This window comes from Pieris napi, chromosome 13 (genome assembly GCF_905475465.1).
Source record: "Pieris napi chromosome 13, ilPieNapi1.2, whole genome shotgun sequence".
Lineage (NCBI taxonomy): Eukaryota > Metazoa > Arthropoda > Insecta > Lepidoptera > Pieridae > Pieris > Pieris napi.
In genome coordinates this window covers 6,976,443-6,993,688 of record NC_062246.1, presented here as the reverse complement: position 1 = coordinate 6,993,688, position 17,246 = coordinate 6,976,443, and the positions used below count along the sequence as shown (strand labels likewise).

At 33.9% G+C, this 17,246-nt stretch overlaps 1 protein-coding gene across 8 annotated transcripts in view; it reads left to right on the top strand.

Moving 5' to 3' along the window:
• LOC125054977 (embryonic polarity protein dorsal) overlaps positions 1 to 16,988 on the top strand; it is a 37,542-nt gene extending 20,554 nt beyond the window's left edge. For 4 of the 8 annotated variants that reach the window (XM_047657119.1, XM_047657122.1, XM_047657120.1 and 1 more), the window contains 3 exons: positions 6,895 to 7,127; positions 7,317 to 7,472; positions 9,890 to 11,676. In XM_047657119.1, the coding sequence (XP_047513075.1) occupies positions 6,895 to 7,127; positions 7,317 to 7,472; positions 9,890 to 11,203 (1,703 nt within the window). In that variant the 3' untranslated portion in view covers positions 11,204 to 11,676. Of the gene's footprint in view, positions 1 to 6,894; positions 7,128 to 7,316; positions 7,473 to 9,889; positions 11,797 to 13,681; positions 13,721 to 14,220; positions 14,280 to 14,644; positions 15,002 to 16,444 lie in introns of those variants that run through there. The other 4 variants (XM_047657126.1, XM_047657123.1, XM_047657125.1 and 1 more) reach the window with 4 other exon arrangements.
• Positions 16,989 to 17,246: the final 258 nt, after the last annotated feature.

Sequence of the window (17,246 nt, the reverse complement as noted above, 5' to 3'; positions counted from 1 at the left end):
CGTGGTCGTTACCTACTCCTTCGGGAAAAAGGCGTGATTATAAAAATAAATTTAAAAATTTGTGACAGCACGTGTTCATTAAATTATTTGTAAATGTACATTTTAACGTAGTTTTGTGAATTGATGAATACGTGAGCAAATATAAATACACAGTTTATCTAATCGAAATCAATTTATGACCGCAAACGCCACAGATGCTAAACAGATGTCTATTGTTAGATTTTATAGCACAGATTATATCGACTAACATTCGACACCTGAATAACGTAAAGTAAACATAAGAACAAACTACTCTTTCGTCTCTTTCTGTCAAATCGTGTATACGCTGTGATGAATAGAGGCAGACACTTTAGCTAAATGAATTTTATATCATTAAGAGGTAAGAATGTGAGGTTTGGAGGAGGGAGCGAATTCATAGCACACGGTCGTTTCTTTTATTTTTTAGAAACCAATTTAATATTAAAAATTGTGATTAAAAATTGCTAAAATAGCCATGGTACAAATAAACTTCAACTTTTAAATCTTAGGAACAGATTATTTTATATCGTTTTTATATTATAGAAAATCAATAATTATCTAGTTTATATGCTGGCAATTATTTATGAAGAAAGAAATAATTCTCAGTATGAACTAATGGAAAATGCCAAATATCTAAAAACAATAAGTAAATAATGCAGGCGTAAAATTACTTCATTCATAACTCAAACTTTTATCGGTATTCATAAAATTTTATGTTACGTTAAATATTTTCCGTATTGACTCACGTCTTTTTATTACAAATAAAAAACAATTTATAACTTCCATAGAAATATTTACACTTACGTAGCAAAAATATATTTAATCGTATCGAATTAAATAACACTTGCTGGAAATCTTCCACAGTCCATTTGCCACTTTCTTTTAAGAACTAGCGATTTCCCAGTAAAGGTCTTTCCTAGGATATATTTATTATTTAGAAACAGATACTTATTCCTCCTCAAAAGCAGTGTTGGCCTAGTGGCTTCAGCATACGACTTTCATCCCTGGGATCGTAGGTTCGATCTCCGGCTGTGCACCAATGGACTTGTCTGTGTTCGCATTTCACGTTCGCTCAAACGGTGAAGGAAAACATCGTGAGGAAACCGGCTTGCATTAGACCCAAAACGTCGACGGCGTGTGTCAGGCGCAGAAGGTTGATCACCTACTTACCTATTAGATTTAAAAATAATCATGAAACCGATTCAGATATCTGAGGCCAAGACCTAAAGAGGTCGTAGCACCACTGATTTTTAGATGAACGCATGAACTTCGTATCACCTACATATATTTGTGTCAAAACGTAATACAACATTTGTAAAACAGACCAGCTTACGGAACAGAACAGACACAGAACATACTTATGACCTTATTCTTGCTATATTGACAAATGATCGTGAAAGAGATACATAAATCTGAGGCCCAGACCTAAAAAGGTCATAAGTTCAAGGTGTAGCGCCACTAGTTTTTTTTTATTGCTATTAATATGTGTTTATGGGCTACGGTAACTTAAAAATACATGAGTAGACTAAAGTTCTCATACTGTTGTCACTTTCGAAATATTTGTTTAAGAATAACAAAATGTTCAATGTATGAAAACTCTTGTTTCATAGATCGCGTCATTCAAATGCATGACTCATGCGCTATTTTACATGCTTACATTAGTTAATAGTTTGTGGCTGAACATTTCATATGCTGAATTATGTTCGGTGGTTAATAAATCATAATCTTTAATTAGAATTGCAGTCAGGAAGTCCAGAAACAAGAGATTCCTCTAGGTCAATATGTATGAGCCAAAATCAACTAATCGTGTATTAACAATTTCTTTTCCTACAATATAGTTCACAAAAGAGTTTACATGAATTACAATCTAGCCTATACAATAATTATGGCTAATAAGTAATACTATGTTGACTTAATTTTCCACAATACTAGTGGTCTTAGGGTCGATTCGACCAAACTTCAATTTATACACGAGTAACTATACCAAGAATAATCTATTCCATGATTTTAATCTCGAGTAAATCCATAGTCGTTTGTCCACGTAATCGATAGTATAATTGCGCTAGGAATTTACAATACGCGAATAGCAAGAGAATGGTGAACGAAAATAAAACTCGGCAAATAAATGTTGTTCTACAACGGGACAGTGTAAGGGCATACATCATGTCAACTCGATTTTGCCGTATTATAGTGTGAAAAAGTAGCTTTTAACAGGTGTCAAACCACAACAAAAAGTTTTTATTTGTTGTTTGTTTGAGGCTTTCGTCTAAAAAGGAACTTCTGTTGAGCCTAGTTGAATTTCATTCTAATATTATAGAAAATAACAAATCTAAAAATATATAAATAAATAATAAATTGTTTAAACGTTTCATTATACAATGCCAGACTATTAATTTAGTGCGTTGCGTTGACTTGAAATTAAAACACAGAATACATATTTGTGAAATGACAGATCAGATGATTGGACTGACTGACGCCATTAAATTATTCTAGCAATAGCTGTTATTCCGTGCGAAACGGCGGTATAGTAGCAATTCCCGAATAAGCCCACTATTCTTAGAATTTGTAGTTGGTAAAACGTAAAATTGATTTACTCTCGATTAACTGACGATTTATTCTAAGATTAAGATTTACTCTTGTTTGGTCGAATCGACCCTTAGTGTTCTATTATGTTTTGACACTATGTTCTTGTGTCCGAGATACCTTTTAAAAGGTTTAGTTCTCTTAGCTCGTTCGTTTAGCTTTCAGCATTCACATGGCTATTTGTTTAAGTGAGCTAAAGCAATGTTGTTAATTAAATATACAATATACATATATCAATATAGATTTCGTATGTTGCATTGATATATGTATTCCGTAAGTGTTGCCCCATATACTGAAATGTTGATAATAAGGGAGGTTCAGAGTCCCAAGTTAGCGTTAAATAGGTTGAAAATGTGGGATTCATGCAGTAGTCCTCTTTTATATCCGAGGTGTAAATACATTTGCGCATCCCCTACCCACAAAGTAGAAGAGCTATGAAGGGGTTGACCCATACCAGAATCTCTGGTATTCTAAGACGGTTGAGTTCCCACTAAAACCACCTTGGGTAATCCTACACGGCCTCGTTAGAGATTCTCCGGGATCGCTCCCTCATTCAACGGCATAACTGTTACGCTCAAAACCACAGGTACAGTACATAGGAGGTAGAAGATGGGCATATCTTCTCCTATTGACTCATTTTATATCCCTAGGATTCGTATTAGAGCGCTCCCTTTCTAGGAGCAAATTAGGGCTCCCGCTAAAGATGACATTGAGAAAGATACTCCCAGCTAACTATGACTCGTATATGTCATTATGTCAACCATACATTTTTGACGAACGGGAGTCAGACTTAAGCTTAGGTTTCCTAGAAAAGCGGTGCCGTTAACTAACGGCCGTCATTTTACGGTTTTTAATAACGGCCGTCTTCACTTTTTAACATATTGCAAAAGACATCATTTTCGCTCGTCCAAGTCACGTTCATTCATTGTATTAATTAAATATGGGCACCGCTACACGCGAAATACGTTGAACTAATGTTTATCACCGCTATGACGGCCATGCTGTAAATGACAGCACTGCTATTTGACGTTACGGTGATGCTCAACGTTCTCTAGGAAACCTACTTCGATGTTATTTATAGACAACATATGGGTGACGTCACCCAACGCTACATTACGGCCGTTAGATAACGGCGCCGCTTTTCTAGGAAACCTAAGCTTTAGCGCGATCTCGTTTCTGAATGCTGCGTACTTTGTATATTAATTAATTTGTAATTAATATATGTTTCGCATCTCAGTTCAGTCATTAAGTGACTAAGTAAAAAGTTTGCCGTCTATTTATACGTAGAAGCGTAAATATTTTGTTTTATAGTAATTTCAGACCGAACTCTTAACTATCGAGTGTGTTATCAACTAATCTATGAAGGCATTACACACTTCGATATTATTTGCACGTCTCTGTAAATGTCAATCTTACCAAATATCGTAATATAGCCTCCTTCCTTCCTGCTCTTGATATAAAACCGGTTAGAGATTTTGATATTTTTTTCCTTGTACACACATTAATATCTGATAATCGCTACTTTTTGCGTTTATATAGGATAAATATCTGTTTGTTATTCGATGGAATGAGGTTCATTCAATATTATTACGCATTGATCTATAAAATAAACATAGGTATCTCTCCCTTGTCCCACTGTGAGGTTTTCTGGACACGTCCATAACTGTTCTGTTATCGTATAATAATAAAATTTTACAATGTTATAAAGGTATTTGTTTGGGTTTAACAAAATATACAAGAAAAATTCAACACATTGAAAAAAAATTTTTTTCATTATGATTATGATTATTAAGATAACCTGAACCAAAAGCACTGAAAATAATAAATGTTGATGTTCCATTTCCTACTATAAGCGATCTTATTAAGCTAAACCAAAATTGTAAATCAGAACGATTTTACAACGGCATATTGAGAGATTACGAAACGGATCGCGCTCTCAACAGCCAGGAATAGCGGCGACCGAAATACTTCTTACGCCTAAAACCCGGTCACACTATTGTTTCATAAGAATGTATAGCTTTGATATAGAACGGGTAGGGTAAATCGCACCCTTGTGTATGTAGCGAACTTATTTTAGCATCATTCGCCTCCGATATAAAATAATTTCATAGATGGAAAGATTATTCGAAATTAAAGTAAAATTTTTGTAGAAATTCACGGTTTTCCTTAACTTATAAGAAAGTTTTTGTGCGTTATTTACATCATTTTAATTTGCGTGTATACAATTATAATAATGAAAATAGTAGAATCTTTCTGTATTATTTGTATTAAAACTACTTTGCTGTTTTTAATCTTTGGATTATGGATTTTAGGGTTAATTTAAATAATTGTGAACATTTAGACGTCTTAAAGTGTCGGTACGTAATACTACAATTTCAAAAGCCTATTGAGTTTGTTCGATATTACGCGTAACACAATAAGCAGTGCTCAGGAGATTGAATTGAATTTAATACAAATTCGTGAAAAAAATTTATGATTCATACAAAATTTTGAGTGTTCATAACAAATTTATAACTTGATAACTGCACAAAGTTCCATCTTCAAAATATAATTATAACGGAAACAAATTAATTAATTAATATTTTAACATTATCAGTGTGGGACTAACCCACTTTTGTTTGTCACCTACTTTTAATCTTTTAACGTATATTATTTACAATAACTTAAACGCTAATTATCTACAAGAGATGATTCACTATTATATAAAGTGTATACTTGTGTATTTGACCCGGAGATACGGGGTTGAATCTTAGTATAAAAATTGTTTTTCATAAAGAGTACAGTTACATTTTTTAGGTCAATTATTATTATATATTACTAGCGGACCCGACAGACGTTGTCCTGTCTTAACTATGAATATTGATTTCAAATTGGTATAATGAATTAAAAAATATTTCAGAAACAAAGTGTTTATTATTCAAATGCTTTATGTTATACAACATTCTTTGTTTGTTTTTCTGGCTCGCATATTATTATATGTATTATCAATATAATAACTCCGATCGAAGCATTTATTTTGAACGATATTCATTTTTCTTACATCCTCTGACGATATTTGCAGCACGCATTCTGTCAATGTTGTGTTATGTCAAACGCCATAAGGTTACACCAAAAAGTTCGAATTGTATGGTGGTTAAGTATTCTTGAATTTTCTAATTTTCCGCGCAATTTTTTTCTTTTTTTCTTTTATAAGAACCTTCTCCTGACAATTACAAACACAACAAAAAAAAATCAGACAAATCGGTCGAGCCGTTTTCTTGTGATGTCGTGACAACGGAAAACGGGTTTCATTTTTATATATATAGATTAGTGGGCTATTTCTATTAAAAGTAAAAAAAAACAGTGGCGCTAAAACCTCTGTCATGGCCTGGTCTGTTCGTGAAACTTTTTTCTTATTAGACAATATGTTCCAACACCGTCCGAGCGAATGTTAATTCCACAATAGAAACAAAAGAAATATAAAGTTAAAAGCGCACGCTCAATCTACTAGGTCAAAACTGCTCTTCTTACGTATTTCAGTCTAGACTATTGACTTATCAATTCATAAAAAGATTTCGTAGATTAGTCCAGACGCGTAAACCTGTAACGTTTACGGGATAATGATCCATATCGAATAGACATTAGACCAGAAATCCTATGTTTACATTTTGTGTCATTTGGCAAAATATTCCGGCCTTGCATAAAAATAAAAACGTTAACACTACAGTTTGCGTGTTCTTACTGTGCATTTAAATAATTTGTTATATTATACTAATTATTTAGGTTTTAAATAATGACGGTTTTAGAATGTATGTATCAGTTTGTCAGAAGTTTTTATGGAAAATCTTCGGAGGTGTGTGTGACTACCCTCTTGTTTCGCCGGAATATAATAGGTACTTATTTGAGGGTTTCGCGGATGTTAAGGCCGATTTACATTATCTTAGTGTTTAGGAGAGTGCTTTAGTACAACTTGAAAGGCAAGTTCTTTAGCGTAGCGTTTACTAAAGCAAGTAGCGTTTACATGTTTCAACTAAAGTACTATCCTAAAGCACTCTCCTAAACACTAATGATAATGTAAATCGGCCTTTATTTATTGACCTTGCATTTATTTTCTTCCATCTATTTTGTGTAATGGAGCATATCTTAAATTGTTCTAGTATTAAACTTAAAAGAGACGGTACAAATTTGTACCGAAAAGCTAACTGATCGCATTTCAGCAGAGTTTGAGTTGTATTTTATGTAAAATGTAAGAGCTTATCAACAACCATTTATTTTACAATTAATCCTTTACCATATTTTAAAACTTTTTTACAGCTGGTTTCCACCATCGAAACCAACCACAGACGATAGATCTGAATGCTGTGCGGCTGTGCTTCCAAGTATTCTTGCCAGATGAAGCAACAGGCAAGATTCGACACTCGCTACAGCCGGTGGTATCTGACGTGATCTTTGACAAGAAGGCCATGAGTGACCTGGTCATCATGCGTCTTAGTCACTGTTCCGCGCCGCCACAAGGAGGCATGGAGATGTTCTTGCTTTGTGAGAAGGTAATTTGACATGAGAATAGAAAAAAAAAGAAGAAAATTTCAGCATCCTAGGATTCAAATCCAAGACAAGCAGACCATAGTATACGCTGGTGCAGCTTGGCTAACAGTTTTAGTTTCTTAGACATGCCCACTTTCTCATGATGCTGTTCTTTGTCCGTTTTTGTAAAGCTATTTAATTAATTAATTCAGGTTGTTCGTGAGGACATAGCAGTGGTGTTTTACCAAAAGGAAGGTGAAATGGTAGTATGGGAGGAAACTGCCAACATTCAACTTGTACACAAGCAGTACGCTATTGCCTTCCATGTTCCGCCTTATCATAAACCGAACAACCCACATCCTGTACAGGTAAACATCGTTTATTTCAGCTAACTATATAACAACATCATTGGCGCTAGAACCTTTAAATTTTTGGGCACTGATTTATGTATCTGTTTCATGATCATTTGTTTTTTCTAGTAGGCAAGGTGATCAGCATTCTACTCTCATCTGCCACTGTCATTATGTCAAAGATCTCAGAGATTAACTTTAAAATCTAATCAGTTTAAATATAAAATGCCTAAATTTCTTGGTTTTGACATTATAAATGTTATTTAGAGAAATGTGAATCAAACCGAAGTCAAAATTTCTAAGCTTTACTTGTGCACTTTAGTACTTTAGGACATACAATCGTGAAACATTGAGTTTACATACATTACTATATATCAAAAGCTGACCTTTGCGTCTACAAGTCTACATACACCTCCAATGGGGATGTATACTAGATAATACTGGCTGGTATTTTGTTTTAAATATTAGTAATTTTATTTAACAAAATTTATTTAACACATAAACATATTTTATTATTCACATAAGTTGACGTTTCGACTGATTGTAAATCTCGATAGCGATTGTAGAGAAATACTGCTACGTAACCTTGACAAATAACCCTTTTATATTATGATATCCAATGCCATATTAATTAAATGCTCTCAAGTATAAAAGAAACAAAAAAAGCAGACGATAACAATTTGAAGTAAATTAACGTTTATAATCCTTGAATGAAATGTATTAAAGTCTTTTAATGATATCACTGTTTGGCAACGTCTACAAAAGATGTCATTTAACAGTGATTTAAAAAAAAAAACAACTAATCTTTGACTCATAGTTTCAGCGGCCAAATGCGATGTTAACTGTGCTTGATACAGACTCCTATTAAATACGTTTCTTGCCAGCGTTTCGCAGAAATTATTTCATTTCAAAGCCATTTCTTTTAATAATTTACTTTGGATTTTAACTTTTTTTAAATTCCGTTTATCTGAGCATGACAGAATGATCTTACTTACATTATCTCGAATTTAAACCGAAAATGTTTTCAGTAAATGACCCCTAAAGATTTAGTTTTACAATTAATTTCAAATATGCATTAAAAATAACATTCAAGTTGTATAAAATTTCGATCTTGGAGTATTATAGCTTTTTGATGTTTCACGCTTAGAGTTTATATTTGGTTTAGTTTAATGGAAATAAGAATTGGAATAAATTGTATAGAATCGTGTAAGTTGGAGAATATAATAATATAATATAACCCCTAAATAACTGTACCTCTTAAAAATGCCATAGGACATCATAAATCTGGGGGGCAAACCTCTAAGTTCTCATCACTGAGTGAAGCTACTTTATTATTGATCAATGAGAGGGACACTGATATTACATTGAACAATAGTATAAAATATACAAAAACATAAATTAATATTAAATCTTAAACACACGTTTTACACGTGCACAAGCCATCTGTTTATTAGTACAGTAAAAGCTCCCTATTCGCGCTTCCTTTATTCGCGTTTTCACTATTCGCGGATTAAAAAAATGCAACACAATTTCTGTATTCGCGGCAAAAAATTTCTTTATTCGCGGATCTAAAATTTCATACAAAATTCCAATAGGTGTTTAACGCAATATCATATAGATAATATGGAGTGTAATCCTGATATGAAAGTTGCTGGAAGAAATTTGACATAGCAAAATGCATCGTAAACATAAAAGAATCATTGGACGAACTGAAACCACACACATTGAAGTCATACTGGAAAAAACTATGGCCTGCTCTGACTACGGAAAATGGCGAAGAATTCGTGCAAGTTCAAACTTTGACTGCAAACATAGCCGAAATTGCAAATGGAATAGGACGAGATGGGTTCGAACAGACAGAATCAAGTGACATTCAGGAATTGCTTGAATCGCAAGATGAAGATTTGACTGAAACCTTGACTTGGAGGAAATGTTAAATTCACAGCCCATTGAAAAAGAGGCTTCAACTAGCACTGTAAATGTGACATTTACTCTAAGCCTGAGGATAATGATTACATAATGTTCAATAACATCAATAAAATTGATTTTCTTATATATTTGTGTTTTTTATTTTGGCACCTAGGAACGTATCCCCTATAAACCCATATAAATTACCATTCTGTATTCACGGTTTCTGTATTCGCGGCATATTTATGGAACGTATACCCCGCGAATAAAGAGATTTTACTGTATATAAATGAATGTATGAATTTAGGACTCGCCTCGACAAATTGTTTGATTTAAAGCTATTTTTTTATTATATATATTTTATGTCATATGTCAAATAAATATATATAAGATGCTCATGTTACCCCTGGTATCAGTAGGCACTGCTCGCTATTTTAATATATTTTTATAGGATAAAACTAAAACGTTTAACCATTAAAAGTTCTTTTTTTCATCTAATAAATTATAGTTTCTATTATTACTTTCAGGTATATATCCAGCTGAAGCGGATATCGGACAACGCCCGAAGTAACCCCGTGCCTTTCGAATATATAGCAGATTTACAAGGTACCCCGCCTGCCGCTCGCAAGCCTCTTCCAGACCTCACCGCTCTTGCCGCCCTTCTCAAGCCGGACGGCAATAATAACACTAACACACACACAAACGACACAGACATACTCGATGCAGACACACACACGCTCGTCACCTCTTCCTCTGACAACTCAGATGAGATCGAACTCGTCGATAGCGTCGAAAGCAATGACGCTGTTGACGGTGATGTTATTGAATGCGAGATAATTGAAGAACCTCACACTAACGGAGTTCTTGACAATGAAAAGAGTCTAAACGACCTCCTCGAACAGGTCGCTGAATTAGATGAGATATATTCTGAAAACAGAACGCGACTCGAGAACATTACTATTGTAAATGATACGGAAGATGTTGACGATTTTAACGACGCCGGAACGTACACAAGCCTACAGTTAGCGTTCAAAAATCCAGTTTCTATCACTGAACCCGAACCGTATGAGGATGTCCAAGTTCAAACGTACCGCGGTCCGATTATAGAATTTACTCCCCTCAAAGGTGGCGACGATGATGAACGGGCTCCACCGCTACCACCCAAACGGGTCCGTAAAAATTCAGACGCGTTCAGAACTAGTCAAACGTCCGTCAATAGCATATTGAAACCGGGTAGAAAGCTGCCGGTCACCCGAAATCGCGACATCTTAGCACCGCGTAGTGAATTAACCCTTGCAAAAAGTGAGCCCGCGTTGCCGCCCGCGCCTAAAAAACGTTCGTTCTTCTCGCGCTTGTTCCGACGAAAGGAGAAATCTCCCGCCCCGAGCATTAAATCTGAAGGGCAGAAAGATGTTAATACTAAACCCATAGGCCGATCCGTCAGTAGCGTATCCGGTATTCGTCCGTCGAAATTTAAATCGGCAATATCGCACACATCCCTGAAAGATAACGCGTCTGCGGCCGGCTTGAGTTACGCCGATAGCGTGACGCACATATCGCTACACGAAGATATGGACGAAAAGTCGTCCCAAAGATCTTTAAAACGGCCTGCCAGTCTGGCTCCCCTTCCTCCCACTGATGGCGGTACAATTCTTGTCGCAGAAAGCGTTTTAGCTTTAGATGCGTCTGCGTTTAAAAAGTTGCAGGACGACCTCGATCTAACTGAGGCTGAGCACTACGCTCTTTATATGGCAGTGGCGCCGCACGCCACAGCGTCTGAATTCGATGAAACTAGTTGCTATTACTCGCCGGTAGATGGCAGCAAATTTCATAACCAATAGGCCGTAAGACCGCCATGATTGTTTTGGGTTTAAACAATACAGAAATTATCTTCTTCCCCCATTATTGGGTTATGGGAATTCAAATAGTTCTATCATATGCTGTAAGCATCCATCGTACCTTTTATGCTTAAATTCTTACGTTCTTACATTAGCATAGTTATCCAAATAATTCTAATAATATAGGCTATAGCATATTTTCGGTTACGTAAACAATATCGCGGGATAAGAAAAACATAGTAAAGAATTGAATTTAACTTAGTTTAAATAGATAAATGCGCCCGTTTAGCCAAATTTTTGTATACCTTTACACTGCGTGTGCGATGTGTGCGTAGAAGGTGAAAATTTGTTGGTTTTATTACAAACCGACACTATTTTCTACACTATAGGACAAAGTCCCATTATTTAATATTCGAAGTTATTAAAGTTAACTGTACTAGTCGTCCTCCATTACCTTAATAAATCATTTTAGGTTTTTCTAGTCTTATTTTAATTTTTATTGTTGTTATTTTTATTAATTTTTATGTTCATTCTAGATTCGAGTTACTTAAGGCATAAGCGACAGAAAATGATAAATTTGCATCAATTTGATGAACGTAAGTTTAAATTGTCATTTCCAAAGGAAATATTTTATATTTATGGGATGTGGGGTGGTATAATGGTGCTTGGTTATGTTAATTTTAGAGAATTATCATATTTATTGCAATTAACAATTTTTTATAGTATTTATATAAGATTAAGTAATTTTGTTAGAAATAAAGATGTAAACTAACAACCGTCCTTAGGAAAAATCCATTTTCAATGCTAATGTGCATATGTGTGCTATTATTTGTCAAGTATTAGGAAATTTTAGGTTTTATCTGTTTTTTATAGTTTAATGTGTGGAATTATTTTAATTCAGAAAATGTTGTTATAATTTTAAGCCGCAGATTTAAACAAAACGTAACATGCTGAGCTTGTCCGTTTGTCCGAAATATGAATAAATAGTACACGTTAGAAAGATTTTATGTATTTAAGATAATGTATAGTCCCACAAGCAAGCGCTGGGTTAAAATTGTGAGAAATTAATACTTCGTGCTTCATTACTGCTGCCACTAATGCTATTATGGTATAAAATTTGTTCTTTTAACCTAGAAGAGTACCAAAATAATTTGACACGTGACAGATATTTGAAATTCGAACTTAAACCTATCTGAAAGTAATACGTACTTAGTTCGAAATTTAAATAGCAATACATGACATGACAAGGCAACCCGTGAATATAGGAACAGTTTACAAGATTGGCTTGTCACTACATTCACAGCAGTAATGAGGTTTGACGCAATTCACATATTTGTTAAATTCGTCGCAGTAAGAATATATTTCTATGAATTATATTACGTCTAAGATTTAGATGACTTTACATAAAGTACTAATGATATTATTGGTTAGTCGCAAATTATTTCTAGAATTGTTTTGTTCTTTTCCATTTTCCGGTAAGTTTCCCACACGCCCTAGTATTCTAAAGAATTTAACTATACTGTTTTCGTATTTGTATATTTAATTGTCTGTATTATTTTTGTTTTAATTATCGTAATTTTAATTTGCGACTATCTAATTGAATGTGATTTTGTAAGTTTTATACAAATATAAGAAAGTGAAGCTTGGTATGTCAATATAATAAAAAGTATACAATGTAATCATTTATTTCTGTATTTCCAAAGCGATGAAATCAGAATTATCAGGTATGAATCAGTTTATAGGCATGGTTGTTTTGTTTGTTCACACATATACATAATAGCAATATTTATATGATTTTTTTGCATGTTTGTGTGTATTACGAATTTTTGCGATACCCACATATAATTGGTAGATGGTAGATGCTTAGTTTATATTATGAAATGACAATAAATGGATGTGAGGTTGGAAGAGCCTTTTCGAATTTTGTTCTATTATCTATGAATTGTTTAATCTTACGTCACATTCCATTTTTAATGTCTATTCTGTGGTGTTGATTTATATTAGTTAAAGGTACAAACGCAATTTTTGAATTTATTAGCTTTTGTAAGTACTTTTCAGTTCTTTAAAATTTAATCTTCATTGAACTGAACTGTGACTGAATTCTCATGAGTATTTTAGTGTGTAGTGTAGTATTAATGTAGTATGGTGTTTGATTTTTGCTACAGCTATTACATAGAGAATAGACTGACTAAGCTTTGCTAGAATCTGTCTCATTATTACGAAGTGTTAGGAATTTTATTTTTGAAGCTTTCTTTTTCGGAAACTTTCTCAGTCCATTGCCCATTTGTGCTGGTACTTTTTAACTTACGATATAGTTCTTAGTATATAGCTAATATAATATATTGATGTGAAGTTTGAATTGTGTTGCACAAAACTCAAGATTGAAGGCGCTGTCGCTTATTGGGAGTTACAGAGTACTAACGCTGTTTGACAAAACGTAATCTCTTCTAAAAACATGATTTAATGGTTTTTATTTTGCAGGAACCTTTGTGGATCAGCCGATCAAATCAGAACCTAGAGGTGAGCTTAAAAAACCAGTTGACGTTTATTTTGTTATTTAAGTTTCTAAAATTGTATCTTAGAAAAATCTGGACATTTGATTTCTCAAAACTTTGAATACGCTAAAGGAATCTGTGTTATCCATTTTATATTTTTTTACGACTCATTTTTGTTTACTTTACTCCTAAATTTTACTAACTTTTAGTTAACTGCTGAACTTATTACTAAATATTCAACTTACAAAACTATTAACTAACGTATTACTATACGTATACAACTTCCGCGTTAAAATCCTGTTTAATAAAACTAATTTATTACTTAAAAGGGAATTAAGCATTCCAGTGACTGTTTCATAGATCGACCCTAATAAATGGTGAAACGTATCAATATATTTTAATCTTAATTGTAAACTATATTTATCGCATGAGTTAACTTAAGAAATATTAGGTATAGACTTAGACATTGTTTAGAATTGTTGTAATGCAGTTAAATTTCTATGAAATATTAATATATTTTTACAGACAAAACTTCTCCACATCCTATGAACAGTCCGCAATATGTTGTCCAAGAAAACTACCAGGTAATACTTTGTCATGGGAACTTTGAAAATATCTTGAAAATTGATTTTCATATCTATAAGAACGACTATAAACAATAAAAACTATTCATTTGCTTTTGAAGTTATACTTCTTTTGGCGCGTTAGGGAAAAATGATGAGATAAAACTTTTACGCGCACACCGTCACAAAAAACCGACACGCTGAAGTTAGCTATAGTCAACATTTTAGTTTTTTCTATTGTTAGTGTCGTTTTTTCCAAAAACGTAGAATAAAAATTTTGAAAAGATTTTTATCTTGTTACGCCAAAGAAGTGTAAAAGTACACACACGTTTTTTTATTGTACTTTATAAATAGTATAAAAATGATTTCATAAGTCGAAATTTCAGCAGCAATGGAACGTGCAGAACCTGAACGTCCTGGAACCAACAAACATGTTGAACGCCCAACAGGGATATCAGGCGATGCAATGGGGGCAAAACTACCTACAAATGTCGCCCATAATGTCCCCAAGCGAGCCATCACTTTCCCCCAACATGATGTCCCCGATGCACGGACAAGCTATGTCCCCTGTGGGACGGGTGTCACCTATGTCCCATGTGTCAATGGGACAGGTATTGACGCCTATGAGCAAAATTTCCCCCATGCACGGAGCTATTTCGCCGAATTTGGTGAATATGCCTTCGATGGGTCATATCTCGCCCAACCCTGGACATATTACACATAACATGGTCCAACAACAACAGGTAATTTATAGGAATTATTTTTTTTAGTAATAAAGACTAGATCATGGGTAGGAAATTAAACATTCCACAATTCACTTATATTTCACTGATTTTCATTGATATATAAAAAACCCAAGATCGAAGCACAGTCTCGAATAAAAGTAACGCTCGAAAGTGTCCCGAAACACTATTTCTGTCATTTTCTATAACAGTATGTCTATAACAGTATATGTTACAAGCATATATTATTGCAAAATCAACCTTACGCGAATTTCTTAAAGTTGTTATTACAACGCAGTGTATACGTACTTAAAGCAATAAAATTTTACGACCGACCGTGGTCGGTAGGACAAGGTATTGAGTGGAGTCGAACATTACTTTTTTATTTACAACTATTTAACATAATTTTAAATTTATCCGACTTTTCGGGTGCTTTACAGCGTGCGTGGTCACGGTGACTAAAGACAAAAGGTGTTGGATGTTAAATAGTTGGAAATTTATAATAATACATAACTTTAATCCGGTTAAAAAGTTTTTTCTTTAAATTAAAAAATAATTTGTTAGTAAATATATTTGTCAAAAACTACACACAAAAAAGTTCAAAAGTATATAAATTTATTTATAAAAAAAAACACAAATAAATAACATCGACTCCACTTATTAGACGCGAGACTATTTGAAATGAGTGCACAATTTAGAATGTTGCGCTCATTTTTTGAGGACGTTTTTTAGACGTTGATTGTGCATCTTGGGTTTTTTATATATCAATGCTGATTTTACATAAATTAATTATATTTCTTAATGGAATCTCTCTGTTGGCCTGAAGGGCCTTCATAGCTCAGCTTGGGCGGTTTTGGCGAGCGTAGCTCGGCTGGAATGAGATTTTTGACGCGATTAGCGCAAGGGTCACACACAACGCAAGTCTCGCAGGAGTTGCGAGACTCGGACTAGAGCGTGTTTTTTTTTATGTAATAGGAGGCAAACGGGGAGGAGGCTGATATTAAGTGATACCGCCGCCCGTGGATACTTACATTGCAAGAAGGCTCGCAAGTGCGTTGCCAGCCTTTCATGAATTGGTACGCTCTTTTCTCGTTTTATATTCTATTCCCTACTCCGACTCCCTAATCACACTTTGACCGGATGTTCGACGTAAATTCGTAAACATCGGAATGCGTGAAAAGCGCTAATTAACGTGCCATACGTGTGCGCTTTTGTCAATATTCTAAAGAATGTTATTTCAATTATTGAATACAAAAATGTAAAAAAGTTTATTTATATGTATGGCATATACAAAAACCAGATACAAAATTATAATTTTATTTTATTTAAACTTAATAGTCCTGGATAAAGAATGCTTATTTCTTTATATATTTTGGGGCAACTATCCTTTAGCCACCCAATTTTCAGGTTTAATAACCTAGACCCTCAATTTTAGTGTATTTTAATTATTTAATTGATTTCCAGCAGTTGCCTCAACAAGATCTGATGGAGAGCGTAAACGACACGCCATCTCTCAGCGGCCTCTTGGAGGACCGCGGTGATTTAAGCCAACTTAATTCTGGCGATCTTTCCGGTTTGGTCTCCATGCTGAATCGAGGCCAGGACCTTAGTGACAGTCTCAACAGACTCTCCACTAATGAACTCTACCGAGCGTGATTTATTAGTGGCATTGTGCGTTGACTAGTGACTAAGGCCGGACATTTATCGCCGGAACTATTTTGTGAATCTTCGTGAAAACTGTGTCTAGAATTGTTTGGATTTGGGTGTTCGTGTATGGATACTTTTTGAGATGTTTAATTTTTGTATTGAGAAACGCAATGGTAAGATTATATCACAATAATAATTTTAATTGTAATAAACGTTTAGGCGTGCCGTCGTAGAATTCGTGTTTTTTAATGTATCAATTCTAGTTATATTAAGACATATTTTTATAAATCTTCGCTTTGAATTGTTAAATATCGGGTGCAAAGCATTGGTGCTCTATGACATGAACTGTATCTAGTGATTTTGGAAAAAAATAAATTTCATAAATTATACTAAAAAGAAAAAAATAATTATCTTAAAATATTAGAACGTATTATACAGATAATTATTTTTTTCTTTTTAGTATAATGTATGAATTTTTTTTTATGATATGATGTAATGATGATTTGAATGAAATGGTTGACCATATCGTTGAATCGTCCAATGTTAATCGAAATCTTATTGTTTAGCAAATTAGTGATTTATGAATACCATTACTTAACTAAAAGGTTGGCGACGCATT